Raw genomic sequence first — 14,998 nt, 5'->3', positions numbered from 1 at the left:
TATTGCCGCATACTAAGTACCCCTCGTAGTTTTCGACTTTTGTACGAAACGGAAACCGTTACGTGACTTCGCTCGCATTAATGTTATTAGACGAGGTGGATAGGCCACTTAGTTAATGTATAAGGACAATATTATGCACGAATTTACTTGATTATTGCACGAGGATATAGAGTAAAGCAATAAATAAAGTAGTTCCTGTCGCTAATATAAATGCAAAACGAATACAAATTACAAGAGATGGCTCTACAAAATGCAATTTGTTTGCAAAGTGATCTATTTTTGCATTTAGTAAAAGCAAGTTTTTATGTAATGTGCATTTGTCGTAAAGTCATGCCAAAGTAAAATTAGTAGCGGACTTTTGTTCTTACGAATTTTCGATATTAATTTTACTAACACAAAATATTTGTGCCGACATGAATCAGGAATGTTGGTCATACTTTATACTGAAACTAACGAATCGTTTTCAACGTATTTATTCATTTACGATACTTAAAACTAAACTTATAGGTATATTTACAATCAGTTTAAGCCGTAAACGAAGTCTAATAACTGAAATCACACGTAAATTTAACGAAGTTTAACTACATTAATCCTAATGATATTATTCTCAGTAAATTGTATATCTTGAGAAGAAAACATAGTTCATTAGCGTCGCACCAACAGTTCGTAAATTATACATTAGAGAATAAATATATGACAACACAAGATACATTAAAATAGACAACACTAATTTCTAATAATATTAGAAGTATCGAAACTATAGATATGAGCAATAACAATGTTTCCTTCTCATCAGTTTATTCATGTGAAATACCTAATATGTAATTTGTTACATCAAAAGATTTTCATTAAGTAGAATATCTACCTACTTAGTTCATAATTCGTAATATTGTTCAGAACCTAACTACTGTTAGTAAGAAAAATATACTCCACAACAATATCATTAGAACAAAGAAATCATGGCGTCATAATAGCAGAAATTATTTACAGCAAATTCAGTTAAGGGGATCCTGAAAGGCCACAATGTAGTAATTCACCTGAAAAGCAACATTGCAATTTGACATTTGCACATGTAAAAGTAAGAGTGCAATGGCAACAAACATCAAATAGTTATATATTTTTTGTGATTAATTGTTTCAATATGGCCTTTTAGACCCCAAGGAATATGTACAAAATGTTGACAATACAACTTAAATTCGATGCATCAAACTTGTTATTTATATACCCTAGATAGCCACTGGGTGAAACAAACTATAATCTATTGTCTTATTAGCATAGCCATGTTGTATCATACTATCACAATCACTTATATATATTTGAGTACACCTAAACTAATGAGGGGATTAACTAAAATTGAACTATCAGATTGAATTGTCTGTGTTGCAGAATTTCAGTCTTAGCTGGGGCCTTTTGTTAATGTAGCCAATACTTCTTAAACATAACACTTTAATCGGCTACTTTGTTCTCAGCTCTACAAAATGGAATACCCATGAATAGACATTGTTATATTCTCTTATCTTTAATGTTATTAAAACATTGGTTGTTTATATTTTATAATAGTTAATTTGTCAATTACAATAACATGCTACTGAGACTCAAAACACATCATCACATATTATTGCAGTATCTGTACTACCAAGGCCACTTCTATTCAACTTGTATTGTATACATAGTTATTGCTTCAAAAATATATTTGCTATAGACATAGAAAGCCAGAAATTTTATGCAGACTCAAATCCTTTACTTAGTGACTAGAAAACAGTATCTAGTAGAGAAAGAAGAAAAGAGATAAACAGCAAAGTTCAATATGTTAATATCTTTAGTAAGTTTTCACCTAAATTTAAAGCAAATGTCATACAATTTTCTCAGGATTTCTGATAATAATCGTAATCTAAGTCTGACAATTATATTTCACGTAATAGCAATCACTGCCTCAAAATGGATAACCAAGTCCCTATCATACTTGAATAGTCTAAAATACACTGAGACACTCGTAAATTTGAATCACCATTATCAATGCACTATTTGTAGCGACAGAATGTCTGTTTACACAATGTAATACACTGTCCTTAGTTAAAATATGTTCAACTCGCGACTACAAATTCGGTGCGTAGGAATTGTAACCACGTATTTCAGTCACAGGGATTGAAAATCAAAGAGTTGTTAGAGGACAAAACAAACAAACTTCTAAGGCCATAAATCATACTTATATATGTCAGCAATGTTGCTGAGCTCAATAAATTATCTAACATTACACGTGCGTACGACAAATAGATTGATAAATAACATTAGTACAACATTAATTCATAAAATGATTCCAAATTATGTCGACTAAAAACTCACCATAATAGTTTTTAAAATTTTAACCCCTGACCAGTCGAAATACCAGATGCAATACATTATTAGATTTGTCTGTTATACCTTCATTCCAACGTCGTAATATACGGGATAATCTTCACACGCGTTTAGTTACCTAACAATCACTTCACAGTTCCAACAGTCAATTTACAATCCACTTTACATAAACGTCACTGCACTGCACTGTCACTAGCACCGTCGTTTCTTGGCTGTCCACTGACAGGGTTCCCTGGTCTATTTCTCTATGGCGGCGATGTGGTCGGGGCGGTCCCCGCGCGCGTGCCGCGTCCACATGCGGCCATAGAGCATCTCCAAGCCAGTCGCGTATGCCTTGCAGTCGAAGAGTGGACTGTCCGTACGCGCCGTCCATACTTTCGCTCGGATTGCTTTCAAACTGTTGGAAAAAGTTAAATGTTTTAGTATAAGAAACTATAGGTTTACTTGCTCACTGATTTCCGCCAAGTAGTTAATGCCATATGCGGCAAATCTAAATCACGTCAAAACAAAAAAAAATTGCAGACTGAAACGACGAAATATAGACTTACCAGTGAAAGCTAACAAGACAATGCGAAAGTTTTTCAGTGAGACAATCCAATTGCAGTAGACTAAAACGGTCACTTTACCTACATCTACACATCTATAGTTAATATGGCCAATAATAGAACACATACAGTATGATGCATTTTTCTGTAAACACTGAAAGAAACTCAGCTAAACCATGTATTATGTTATGTCTATTATTCTAAAGCATATTTTTATATGTATAATTCTAGTAATGAAAATGAGTAATACTTACTATTCCCTATCAGTTCCTAGTCTTACAGCTATGTCTTGGTACTCCTGCCTCGTCCTTGCGATCAATTCCGGGCACCCAAGAGTATTTAGTTGAGAGGCGGCAACCCTGTAAGTAAAACATAACGTTAAAATGCAAGTAGTCACACCATGTAACAACAGTTCTTTTACGTAACTAAAAACCGAATGAGTCTCGAAATTCGACAGTACGACTGATTGATACGATGTTGGTACGGTTCATGCAGCCGATGGGCGACCTTGCAGATCTACAAGAATCACTTATTCAATGTCAAATTGCGATATGGTTTCTAATGAATTGCTTGCCCGGCAAGAGTTTATGTATGTATATGTACAAGCGACTCATTATTCTGAGCTAATATCAAGTAAAATAAAGTTTTCCATCCCAGTTTGAAATTGAAAATAATTAAAAAAAAAAAATTATACTACGGAATCAGAATTCGGTACGGCCGCACCCGGGATATTTCATACAAAATACCTCGTTTGACACAGACACTACTTACCAGCGTTGCCAGAAATCCCGATTTTGGAGGGACGTCCCGATTTAAAAAACTAAATTTAATGTCCCTCACGGAACAGTTTCAGTCCCGCTTTTCGGGAATAACTAGACCGTGCGTGCAACATACTGAGAAAGCGCGGGCGGATGGGACAGACAAGTGTGGACTGGCCGCCTGACCGGCGCGTAAAGAAGATAAACGCGCGCGCGAGAGAGAGAGAGAGAGAGAGAGAGAGAGAGAGAGAGAGAGAGAGAGAGAGAGGTGCGTCACGCAACCGGTGCGTGCAACTGCGACATCTTCTCTTTCGCTCTAGTGTGTGACGTCTGAAGCCCATACGTTTGAAGACCGAGGAGGGTGAGGTAAACCTAGCTCAGCCACGTATGGGGAGCGGAGTGTTTATTTATTTATTTATAGGACGTTCTATACGTAGTATTATTCCTTATCCTATGGTAAGGTGTCACAAACCCTTATATATAGATATATTGTGAAGGTACCTGGAGGCGAGCGTCTCCCCGGGCAGCGTGACGACGGGCGTCCCCGTCCACAGTATGTCCATGCTGGTGGTGTGGCCGTTGCAGAGCGGCGTGTCGAGGCACACGTCTGCCAGTTGGCCGCGACGCACGTGCTCCTCCTTCGCGGCCACGTTCGAGAAGATTATACGGCCGGGCGGGAGACCTATGAAGGGCAACGATGTGTCAATATCACTAACAAACAAATACTCTCATTCGCTAAGAAGTTTTTCTAAAAAAGCATCCAAACCGTGTTGTAAATACGCATAGATTGTTATGTAGATAGTATAAATTCGTTCCCTTATAATAAGATGTTATGGCCGTTCAAATAAAGTGCAATATTGGTTCTAAAGTGTCGATACACGCCGTCGCTTGTGACAAGATGTGCCACGTTTACGTAGGCGTTTACCTTTTTACAGAGAGGGATTGGTTGTCAATTTAGTATACGAGGTCGACATACCTAAATTAAGGCTACTCGTACGTTTTTATGGTCATTGTTAAACAGCAATAAATAAGCATTTATTATTAGAAAATAGATTAAAATTACTGTTTTAATAGTTAAGCATTCTTTTGACTTCCAGTGTTTATTTTCCACTACTCTTTAGTCAGAGTGTGGAAAGCCGGTACATGCCGTTTAGAAGAAAATCCCTTACAAGACAGGCCATCTTTTAGGACTTGAATTGACTTTCGAGAAAAAAGGATTTTAAAAATCAGACCAATAATAGGAAACAGTCGTACTCACCCAACGCCTGAGCGGTAGCCTGAAGATTTGGCTCACCAACGGCGGGGAACCTCAGCAGCCACAACACACTGTTGGGCACATGCTTCAGTATATACACCCACATATGCAACGTCAACGGGTCAATCTTGTACAGCTGGTTGAAGTTGCAATATACCACCGCGTCGTCAGGCAAGCCGTACTGCTGTCGGGTAGTGATTACTATGGATTGAGGGACCTCTTCGCCGGTGGCCGCTTTATTGTTCGTCTGTGTTGTCGCCAAGCCGTTTTGGAGGATTACGCCGTTTACTGATGTCTGTAACGAGGTATAATTTTAGATATTTATTTATACTCTGATTATTAAATCACAATAAATCTGTATTTTATAATAGAGTTAGCGATAATGCTGATGCGATAAGGATCTCTATTGTAATGTTGTATGATTCTATTAATATTTTTTGTTGCTGATGATTATTAAAAACTAATTATTGTCATTGACTTTCTAGTAACAGAAAACAAAACATTATGAACAGAGGGAAAACAAATTGATGACTCATCACTATGACTCATCTCTAGCGTGGTGAACCAGTAACTTTATCTACATGAGTTTTAATACAAAGGTTGATTACATTTAATATTTACCTGCACTTGTCCGGAAGCAATCATTGTCTCGATGGGTGTAGTAGTCGGTAATTCAGCAACTTTCAGTGAGATTTCAACAGGTCGCGCGGCTCTGACTACTTCTTTGATTTCCTTAATATCAGTGTTCTCCACCAAAGGAGATAAATCCGTGGCATTGATAACCGCAACGTTATCTGCTACACTGCCCAAGTTGTTGTGAGACTTCACTTTATCGCTCAAGATAAGCCGTTCCTGCAAATGTGGGAACATTTGCTTGTGGTCGCCTACGAAATACGTATGCGGCATGTACGCTAGCTTCTCACTGTACTGACTCGCTAGTTCCACTGGTGACGTCACAGCATCGGTCACCAAATAGTCCATGTAACTCGCCCCACTGGTACCCGGGTAGCCCAACCACATCACTTGAACAGGCGCCGGTCTTAGCGCAAATATCTCATTCCTAGCTCCCTTCGTGTAACCATTCATGTTGACAAGAATGTGAATCCCATCACCGTAGATTTTATCCGCAGCTTTACCGTTGCACGGTACTTGTGATAAGTCAATAAAGTGTTCCGCTTCTCTGGCGATCTTAGAACGGAATGTGGTGCCGTCATCTGGGCTCAGAGCGTAGCAGAAGATTTCTACTTTGCCTCGATCGTGTAATCCAGGCACAGACTGCATGAGATGCGAAGTGGGGTGATTCCCAAAATCGCTGCTCACGTATCCAATACGCAAACGCCCACTCAGCTCGCGCGGGAATTTATACGGCGGCTTGTGAAGGACTTGTACTTTCTCCAAACACAAGTTGGCGTGTCGCGCCGCGATAGCCTTCCTGAATTCGTGCGTCAGTGGATACAACATCGAGTGATGCGGGTGGACAGATGGCAGCCTGTTTTTCTCCAGCTGTTCAGCCACGATGCTGACCAACTTCTTCATACGAGCTTCGTAATCAGTCCAGTCGCACACAATCTGCAGACAGTGCGCTAAATTACAATACGCATCAGGGAAGTCAGGCTTCAGTTTCAATGCAGTCCTGTAAGATTGTATAGCTTCTGGGATATTTCCAGAGTCTTTGTGAATACTGGCGAGATTGCTGTGAGCGTCGGCAAACGCTGGGTTTATCTGAATAGCTCTAGTGTAGCACTGTAAAGCACCCGCTACATCTTGCATTTCTTTGAGAGTATTACCCATGTTACTGTACGCATCAGCAAACGTCGGCTGAATGCGGATCGCCTCTTTGTAATGCATAAGAGCTTCATTGAGCTTCCCTTGTTGCTGCAATACTGAAGCTAAGTTACTGTGAGCGGCGGCGAACTCTGGGAACACCTCCAGAGCTTTAAGGTAAAGGCGTGTCGCTTCTTCAATGTATCCCTGTTCACGTTTGATGTTGGCGAGATTGTTGAGAGAATCCGCGTGGGAAGGACACAAGCGCAACGCCGTGTTGTAGCATTCTTCTGCGTCTGTCACTTGCCCTTTCTCTTTCAAAGCGTTTGCCAAATTGCAATATGCGTCGGGGAAGTTTGGCTGTAGTTCTATGGCCCTCCTGTAGGTGTCGATGGCCAGGTCAATAAGTCCTTGTTCGTAGTAGACGCAAGCCAGGTTACCGTGGACCACCGCATTGTTCGGGGAGAGGTTTAATGCACGCAGGTACGCAGCCACAGCCCTGCAGAATACAAATCCGAGTTAATTAAGCAGTGGCTGATGAACAAAATACTATAGCGTTGGTTAGATATTAACTATTGATTGATTTATGAAGAGGCTTTACAAAATGTCGTACCTGTCGAAAATTCTTGCTTCTTTCAGCACATTCCCCAGATTGATGTACGCGTCCAAGAAATTTGGATCCAAAGCCACGGCCTTCTCAAAGTGATGGATGGCCAACCAGATCTCGCTTTGAGCGTTAAAAACGCATCCCAAGTTACTCCATGCTACCGCAAAGTCTGGCCTTGTTTCGATGGCCTTCAAGTAACAAGCCTAAACACACAAAAAAATACATGTTAAAACGTGAACTCAACTTTGTTTTCACAATGATGAATTAGGAATGTTCGTTACGCCAGCGAAAGTTACACCATAGCGTTGACTGGTGCTGGGTGATCTGACCACATACAAAAATTAGATAACCGAACACCAATCACGTGACAACAAGTTACGCCAATTGCCCCTACTGACACGAGTCTACGCCGAGAGCCACAAGCATCAGTAGGAAATGCAAACGACAAAATAACGCCAAACCATTCGTGGATCGCTGTTACAAACAGCCAAATATGATACAAAATGCAAAACACGCTTCCACTTCCTAACCGATGAGAGGATGGTTACGACATGATATCAAATACGGGTTGAACCTTAAACCTGCCAACTATTCTTGCAAACCTTTAACACTTTACCTGCAGCGCGCATGAGGTCATCTCGGCGGCTTAGCGAGTGTAGTACCAACCGTAACCCAGCTAGATACAGCAGCGGTCACACCTACTGTCTTACCAGACAACACCTTGTGAAAATATAATATTCAATTAGTCCATTTTGAGTCAAACTATGTCACCGGATTCTCGTCTTACTCATATTAATATTGCAAATCAAAATGTTCGTGATTCGAGAGGATCATTGCCGACATTGCCAGCAAGCTGTCTCCGAGCAGAGTATAGCAGGCATCGTGTGGATGACTAAATTATAGTACAAATAAACATAACACTACATCATACCACTAGTGAAATAAACACTACTGCCTTATTTGATCCTCTTCCTTTGGTAATGTATATAAATCACTACAAGCACAAGAATCGAAAATGTAAACTAAGTAGTTGAAGCAAACAGGATGTGGTTGTTAATAATGGCTGGTTGACTTGCTTGTGAATATTAGTGCACTCTCTCTGATTTTCCACACAATATATTTTATACTTTAATGTAAAATACATAACTCATTTAAAATATTTAAAAATTATATCCGTGTAACATATTACGTGGAAAATTAGTTTCTCATTCCTAATGATATTACGCATACGCAAGTCACAAAATACAGCAAATCGGACATTTCAAAATGTTATTGATAAACTGTACAATGTCAAATACTAACTATAACTTATGTATGAACTGCCAAATCTTGTGTATGTTTGATTAGTTAAGTTATAAAAGATTTCGCATTTCCATCTCTAAAGTAAAACAATTTTGAATCGCATCAATTTAATATTTTGTGACTTTAACATTTCAGAACAAGATTGAAAACAAAAGATTACAACACCCAAATTGTTTTCAATCTCATTCGCACTATCTTAATAATGGTTTAAACAAACAGTAACACTGTTTGGGAAACAGAACGATTGTTGAAACCATTACAATGTACAAAGTACGCATGTGCACGTCTTTCGAAGAGCTAGAGGTGCGCCTGACAAAGATATTTCACGTCGCAAATCTGCACCCACTGCTCCCCTGTTTTCCTAGTACGTGTATGTTATTAATGGGAAGGAGCAATACGCACAGAATTAGACAAACACCTTTGCTAGAGCACACTAGCCGTAGAAAGATTTACGCTATCGTTGTACGCTGGGCGAACCAAAGAGTGCACTAATTTACAGCGGCAGAAAGTGAGCTGACGCAAATCCTGTTAACTTCGGAGCAAACCAAGGGGATAGCAACGGTCATTATTTACCTTCGCCTCGTCCAGTCGTCCGAGAGCCTTGAGCAAATTGCCCAAGTCGCTCCTGACGCAGTACAGATCCTGAAACAAATAACATTCTATTGTAGAGCAAAGGTCAGCGGAAAACTAATCCTACCTACTCAAGTTTCTTGTTTGTTACATCGAGCAACTGGTGATATGTGGAAAATTTTGCCGTACATTTATAGCAACAGTTTACGACAACAACTGATTCTATTAGGGCTTGGGCACACCACAAGCAGTAACAGCGCAGGCGTGGCGCGGTGGTGGTAGTTTGACCGCGGGTTTGTTCGTGGCAGCGCAGTTCGTACGGATTTACACGAAAAAAATATCCATTTAGTGCGAAAAAAGAACTGTTTTCATAGACAAATATTACAGAATTGTGAGAGAATATTGCACGGAAATTAAATATGACTACTGAACGCAGTTGTAACCCGCGTTGAAACTGCCTCCGCGCTGTTTTTACCTGCTCCTGCTTTTGGTGTGCAGAAACCTTTATTGTTGTACAATTTTATATAGATTCCCAACTAGTTTTGGAATTAAACATGGCTTGGCCACCAACTAATGTTTTTATTGATATGTTAAATTGTCATGGCTGAATTAGGTGTAACAATGCGTGCATATTGCGATAAATACAACACATTTTATCGCAAAAATATACAACAAAAATATATCTTCAAATATAATTTGCATTGTTCTCTAAACTTACACCAAAACCTTTGCTTACGCAGTTCCTAATAGTCAAACATTATGTAACTTGTTTATTGAAAGGTGTGCTTTACATTATGTTCTATTGAAATCCTGCAGTAACACGCCGCATGTTTTTAACCTAAAACATCTATCAGAATGTTATGTACCTAGTTACTTGACCAAAAACAAGTATTTATAAGTACCACGACTACCAATTGAAAAGGTAACCGTGGAGTGGAATATTACTATGAAAACAGTATGGTGACACGGACAATGGATAATTGCTAAACAAGGAAATTAATGCCGCCACGTGATAATTCATACTCAAGGTCTTATCATTATCTTGTTCGACAAACATACACAACTTCGTTGTTTTATAGGGTACAGCTTCTACGAGTTTTTACAGTAAACCAGTTGTTTCCTAAAGCTTACGGATACAGGAGTAATACCAGCAGTACGGCAATGTACAATCAAAGAGCAAAAGTGCAGTCACTGAGCCCAGCGAATTATTTGTAAACAGTGGTGAAATAATTATGAACCATTAGTTGTCATAATTACAAAATTTATGTTTTGTAGGTGGTTTGGTTTCACGCAACAGCCTCCGTGATCTAGTGGTTAGAGCCTTAGGCTCACGATCTGGAGGTCGGGGTTCGATTCCCGATTGGGACATTGTCGAAATCACTTTGTGAGACTGTCCTTTGTTTGGTAAGGACTTCAGGCTTGAATCACCTGATTGTCCGAAAAAGTAAGATGATTCCGTGCTTCGGAGGGCACGTTAAGCCGTTGGTCCCGGCTATTAGCCGTAAAAAAAAACACCTCCACCAACCCGCATTGTAGCAGCGTGGTGGAGTATGCTCCATACCCCCTCCGGTTCATTAAAGGGAGGCCTGTGCCCAGCAGTGGGACGTACATCGTAATGCTATGTTATGTTTTATTTCCATTATTATCTCAACCGACTTACCTAACTAAATAAATAAATTTAGATTCTATTCTATTCCAACAGTTAAGTTGTACGTCACACGTTTGAGTACGAAATACCTAAAACCATTTGCGACACCAACGCGGTCACATAACGATGTTTTGAAACAATCTGCGACATTTACATAAGTTCTGAACTTCAATTGGCGTCACTCCCACAATAGGTATAATTTTAACCTTAAAAATATATTTTAAGGATTTGCTGCGTTATAGTTTCGAAATAACACAAGAAAAACAAGATGGGCGGATGTGGTCAAAAAGGACCTGTGCATGTGCAATGTCTCCGAGAACGACACGTCTGACAGAGTAAAGTGGAAGAGAAGTACAAAGAGGGCAGACCCCAACATCAGATGGGAATAATAAATGCCAAGGAGAGAGAGATGGTTTCGAAATTGGTAGTAAGAAAGTCATTGGTAGTTAGTCCCTTCCGAAAGCATGTTAACCAAAAATTCAAATAAAATAATAAGTAAATCTTTTCTTCATCTTTACAAGTTGATGGCAGACTTATATAGGCAGTGTTTGGCTACGGAAACAGCATCGTCTGTCAGTAGCCAGGTGACGCGGTGAACAGGAATATACCTACTATCAACTCTATATTATGGACTCCCATAACCATCAAGAATGTATAACGACCTCCGTGGTCCAGTTCATAGAGCATTGGGCTCCCGATCCTGAGGTCCCGAGTTCGAATCCCGGTGGGGACATACCACAAAAATTACTGTGTGAGCCCTAGTTTTGTTAAGACATTACAGGCTGATCACCTGATTGTCCGAAAGTAAGATGATCCGTGCTTTGGAAGGCACGTTAAGCCATTGGTCACGGTTAGTACTTGCTGACGTAAGTAAATAGTAGTATGTCAGGGACCTACGAGATAGAAGAAGTATAGGTAAATATACCACCAAATTTTCCAGCTAAAGTAAATACCAATTGGACCTGTAGATATTCGTAGTGGCACGGGTTCGAACCGCGGCTCGGAATCGTGATGCTAAATTATTTTTAAAAATGAGGTAACGTAGTTCAACCAATTAACAACTCTATTACTAAGTACTACTATCATGTATGGGTAAATATGCCACCGAATTTCTGACCTATAGTCAATAACATTTGGACAGGCATTAGATTTTCTGTGCTAGAGTGAGAACAAATATTAAACGAAACACATTCATCTGCTTTGTCTCCAACGCCTGTTATAGCACAAGGTACTCACAGGGTTATACTGCAGAGCGGTGACGTAGGCCTGCACAGCCTGCTCCATGTCCCCGGCGGCGACGAGCGCGGCGGCCAGGTTGATGTAGCCATCGATGAAGTCCGGTTTCAGGCGCACCGCGTGCCTGTAGTTCTCCAGCGCCTCTTGTAGCTGGCCGCGCTCTTTGTATACGTTGCCCAGGTTGCTAAGATAGAAAGTAAACGTTATAGGCTTATACATGTAGGATTTATGAATGTTTGCTTCTATGCCACTTCTATGCTTTTCTGGGAGCGAATAAAAACAAAGAACATGTTCAGCTGATGTCTTCCTGGGCGTGTCGTAAAATCCGACAAGGGATTGCGTCTTTTCTTACTACTGTTCTGACTACTGTTATGGATGATAGGCTGATCCCCTATCAGGTTCATCCAGCTTACGACATCGTATCAACAGTGGTTGCAAGTTGTCTTTGATTACTTCTGGCTCTGCCCACCCCGTTAGGGTTTACGGGCGGGAGTTTATGTATGTATGTATGAAAGTGTAGGTGAAAAAGTAAGATTATAGGGATGAACAAGTAAGAGAGAGATAGATGCGTAAGACAGATGCAAGATGTGTGTGTGAAAAAGAAAATATACCTATGACTGAAGACATATTATTATTCAGTTGAACAGAGTGGAAGAGCGAAAAGTATGAGAAAGAAAGAGACAGAAGAGGAAAGAAGGACTGAAGGCTTTTTTCTAATAATAATAATCCTTCTTAATATTCTTCTTCTTATTATTCTTATATTCTTTTAATTCTTTTTTTAATAATAATCCTTTCATTACCGTGGCAATCCAAGTTTTATGTAAGATGAGCCGTTGTGAGAAAAAGGGAAGCATATTTTGCGACTATAATCTTTTAAAGTCTACATAGCGGATTGCATTCTTGCTTAATTTTGGAACCAACAAAAGGAAAAAACAGCAGTTTGAAGCAGTCTATTTTCTGCCATAAAGATCTTTAGTATAAAGACAATAAACCAGTTATTGATAAAAAAAACATGACCATAACTGTTTACAATCACCTGAAAAATTTCATCATAGGTATCACAAAAGTGTTCTACATAGTTATAAGGATTATGAACTTACCTTGTAAACTATAAAATTGCATGTTTAATACGTACACAGATAACCCAAGGCCTATTGACATAATATAATCTGATATCAATGAAATCAGCAACTCATATTATTGACTTACGGAAACACTAGTAGACAGGCAGCCATCATTATAAAGATACATCAAAGATTATGGTTATATACCTAAACAATAGTCAATAAAAATGTACTCCACATCAACCCAATTACATCACCGGTATAGTGGTAACTCATGGCAATACTCATTAATAGAATTAGATTTACAAGCCCTTGTCAAGCTAAATGACACACATTTTAATGTCAATTTCATGCCAAAGTACTTTATTCATCATGCCAATTAGCAAATTATTGTTTTAATTACCTGTCTAACCTAGAAACATAATGAACAGATGGTAAGTTGTGGCATCAATCAATCAAATAATTTGTTTTTGATTGATTGTTAAAATTTCTGATATTTTTCTGTCTATCATTTCTCCACATATGTAGATAACAAGTGCTTCTGGGGTTTGGATTTCCCCAATGAGTTTATCAAATAATTTAGTTATAATAAAATGATTTATAAATACCTAATAATACTTTTTTGTATTAGTTACAAACAATTGTTTTTTTGTTTGGTCCCATAGGTACTATAGTGTAGGAAAGAAATATCTATTTATATTAAAACGGGTACTTGAACAAGCGAGAGTAGGAAGGTATAATGCCATTATCTAATGCAGTCATAAGTAGGTATAATGTTGAAATTGCAATAATCCTCTTTAAACTTTCATAACCTAAGATACCTACAATTTTAACATCTATGTAAAAACTCTTAATTGAATTCATTCTTCTCTTGGGAGCCCTAGTACAGCTGCAAAGTCATAATAGATTTGTTTACAAAAACAGCTGTACACAATATACCAATACCTACTACAAACACAACACTGTCCATTGAAATTTTGCTGAGTCAGGATGTCAGCTGTTGAATTTCTTATAAATACCTTTAGTACTGAAATGTATAAGATCCTTACCTGTAGGCTTCTGCCAAGAGAGGGTTTTGCTTGATAGCCAGGGTTGAAAAATGCGCAGATTTGTCCAATCGGCGGCATTGAAAGTGGATGGAAGACAGCAGCAGTAGGACACCAGTGTTGGTGTTGTCCTGCCGCCACAGCTGCATGCAGTGCAGCTCTGCGCTATCATAGTCCCCCGCTTGATACTCGCGGTGAGCCAACTCGAGCAGACCTAAGACAACAATAAAATGCAATTGTAATGTATGTCATTGCCATACAAGAAACGCATTACTTATTTAAGATGAATAGCGCAATTCTATTTTTTTATTACTAGATGGAACCATTACGGATGCGTAAACGTAAAACATAATAGCGCAACACGCTAATCAATCACTTGAATGGTTTGCAGGAAAATTCCTAAGACATCTAATCCTGCGCGCGGACTTAACGTCCCGGAGCACAATAACCATAATTGTACTCACCCACGGTGGATATTTGCTGTATATCGGTCATTTTTAGTATTACAGCATTAGCAGGAACACCGACGATTTGTTGGGGCTGCGTCGTGACAGATTGAGGCACTGCAACATTCGCCTGAGGTTGCATTTTTGTTATCATAGTTCAAAATGCACTACGGTGTCGAGCTGTTAGTTCATAGTACGAAATCCATTGAAACAAACAATAATAACCATTAATTTTTAATTTTCCATGACAATATTCCCTCACGGCACGCACAGTAGCTTCAGTTTAGCAAAGCACGAACACACAAATTCGCACGACACGACGCGGATACCGGAAACAGCTTTTGACATGTGAAGTGTTGTCTATGCTCTACGCCAATCTAACCCATAGAGGTTCAATTTCCG

The 14,998-nt window shown here is 39.2% G+C and overlaps 1 protein-coding gene across 4 annotated transcripts; it reads right to left on the bottom strand.

Annotated features, from left to right (window-relative positions):
- Positions 1–457: 457 nt before the first annotated feature.
- Positions 458–14,943, bottom strand: LOC126371201 (UDP-N-acetylglucosamine--peptide N-acetylglucosaminyltransferase 110 kDa subunit). 4 transcript variants are annotated; one of them, XM_050016450.1, is made up of 11 exons: positions 14,822–14,943; positions 14,615–14,713; positions 14,154–14,364; positions 12,041–12,224; positions 9,160–9,228; positions 7,291–7,487; positions 5,535–7,176; positions 4,917–5,208; positions 4,160–4,340; positions 3,155–3,259; positions 458–2,752 (listed from the first exon to the last, which is right to left on the bottom strand). In XM_050016450.1, the coding sequence occupies exons 2-11, from the start codon at positions 14,643–14,645 to the stop codon at positions 2,593–2,595; spliced, it is 3,072 nt and encodes a 1,023-aa protein (XP_049872407.1). In that variant the 5' UTR covers positions 14,646–14,713; positions 14,822–14,943; the 3' UTR covers positions 458–2,592. The 4 variants fall into 4 exon arrangements, with proteins under 4 accessions (XP_049872407.1, XP_049872406.1, XP_049872409.1 ...); XM_050016449.1 differs by having other exon boundaries at positions 14,615–14,935; XM_050016452.1 differs by lacking the exons at positions 12,041–12,224; positions 14,154–14,364; positions 14,615–14,713; positions 14,822–14,943 and adding an exon at positions 7,901–8,004.
- Positions 14,944–14,998: the final 55 nt, after the last annotated feature.

This window comes from Pectinophora gossypiella, chromosome 12 (assembly GCF_024362695.1).
Source record: "Pectinophora gossypiella chromosome 12, ilPecGoss1.1, whole genome shotgun sequence".
Lineage (NCBI taxonomy): Eukaryota > Metazoa > Arthropoda > Insecta > Lepidoptera > Gelechiidae > Pectinophora > Pectinophora gossypiella.
This window is presented reverse-complemented; position numbering and strand designations above follow the sequence as displayed.

Coding starts and splice junctions, on each gene's coding strand:
- LOC126371201 (XM_050016449.1), bottom strand. CDS start 14,750: ATGATAACAAAAATGCAACCTCAGGCGAATGTTGCAGTGCCTCAATCT. Junction 4,341..4,916: donor GGCTACCGCTCAGGCGTTGG/GTGAGTACGACT, acceptor TGCCCTTCATAG/GTCTCCCGCCCGGCCGTATA. Junction 2,753..3,154: donor CTAGGAACTGATAGGGAATA/GTAAGTATTACT, acceptor TTTTTCCAACAG/TTTGAAAGCAATCCGAGCGA.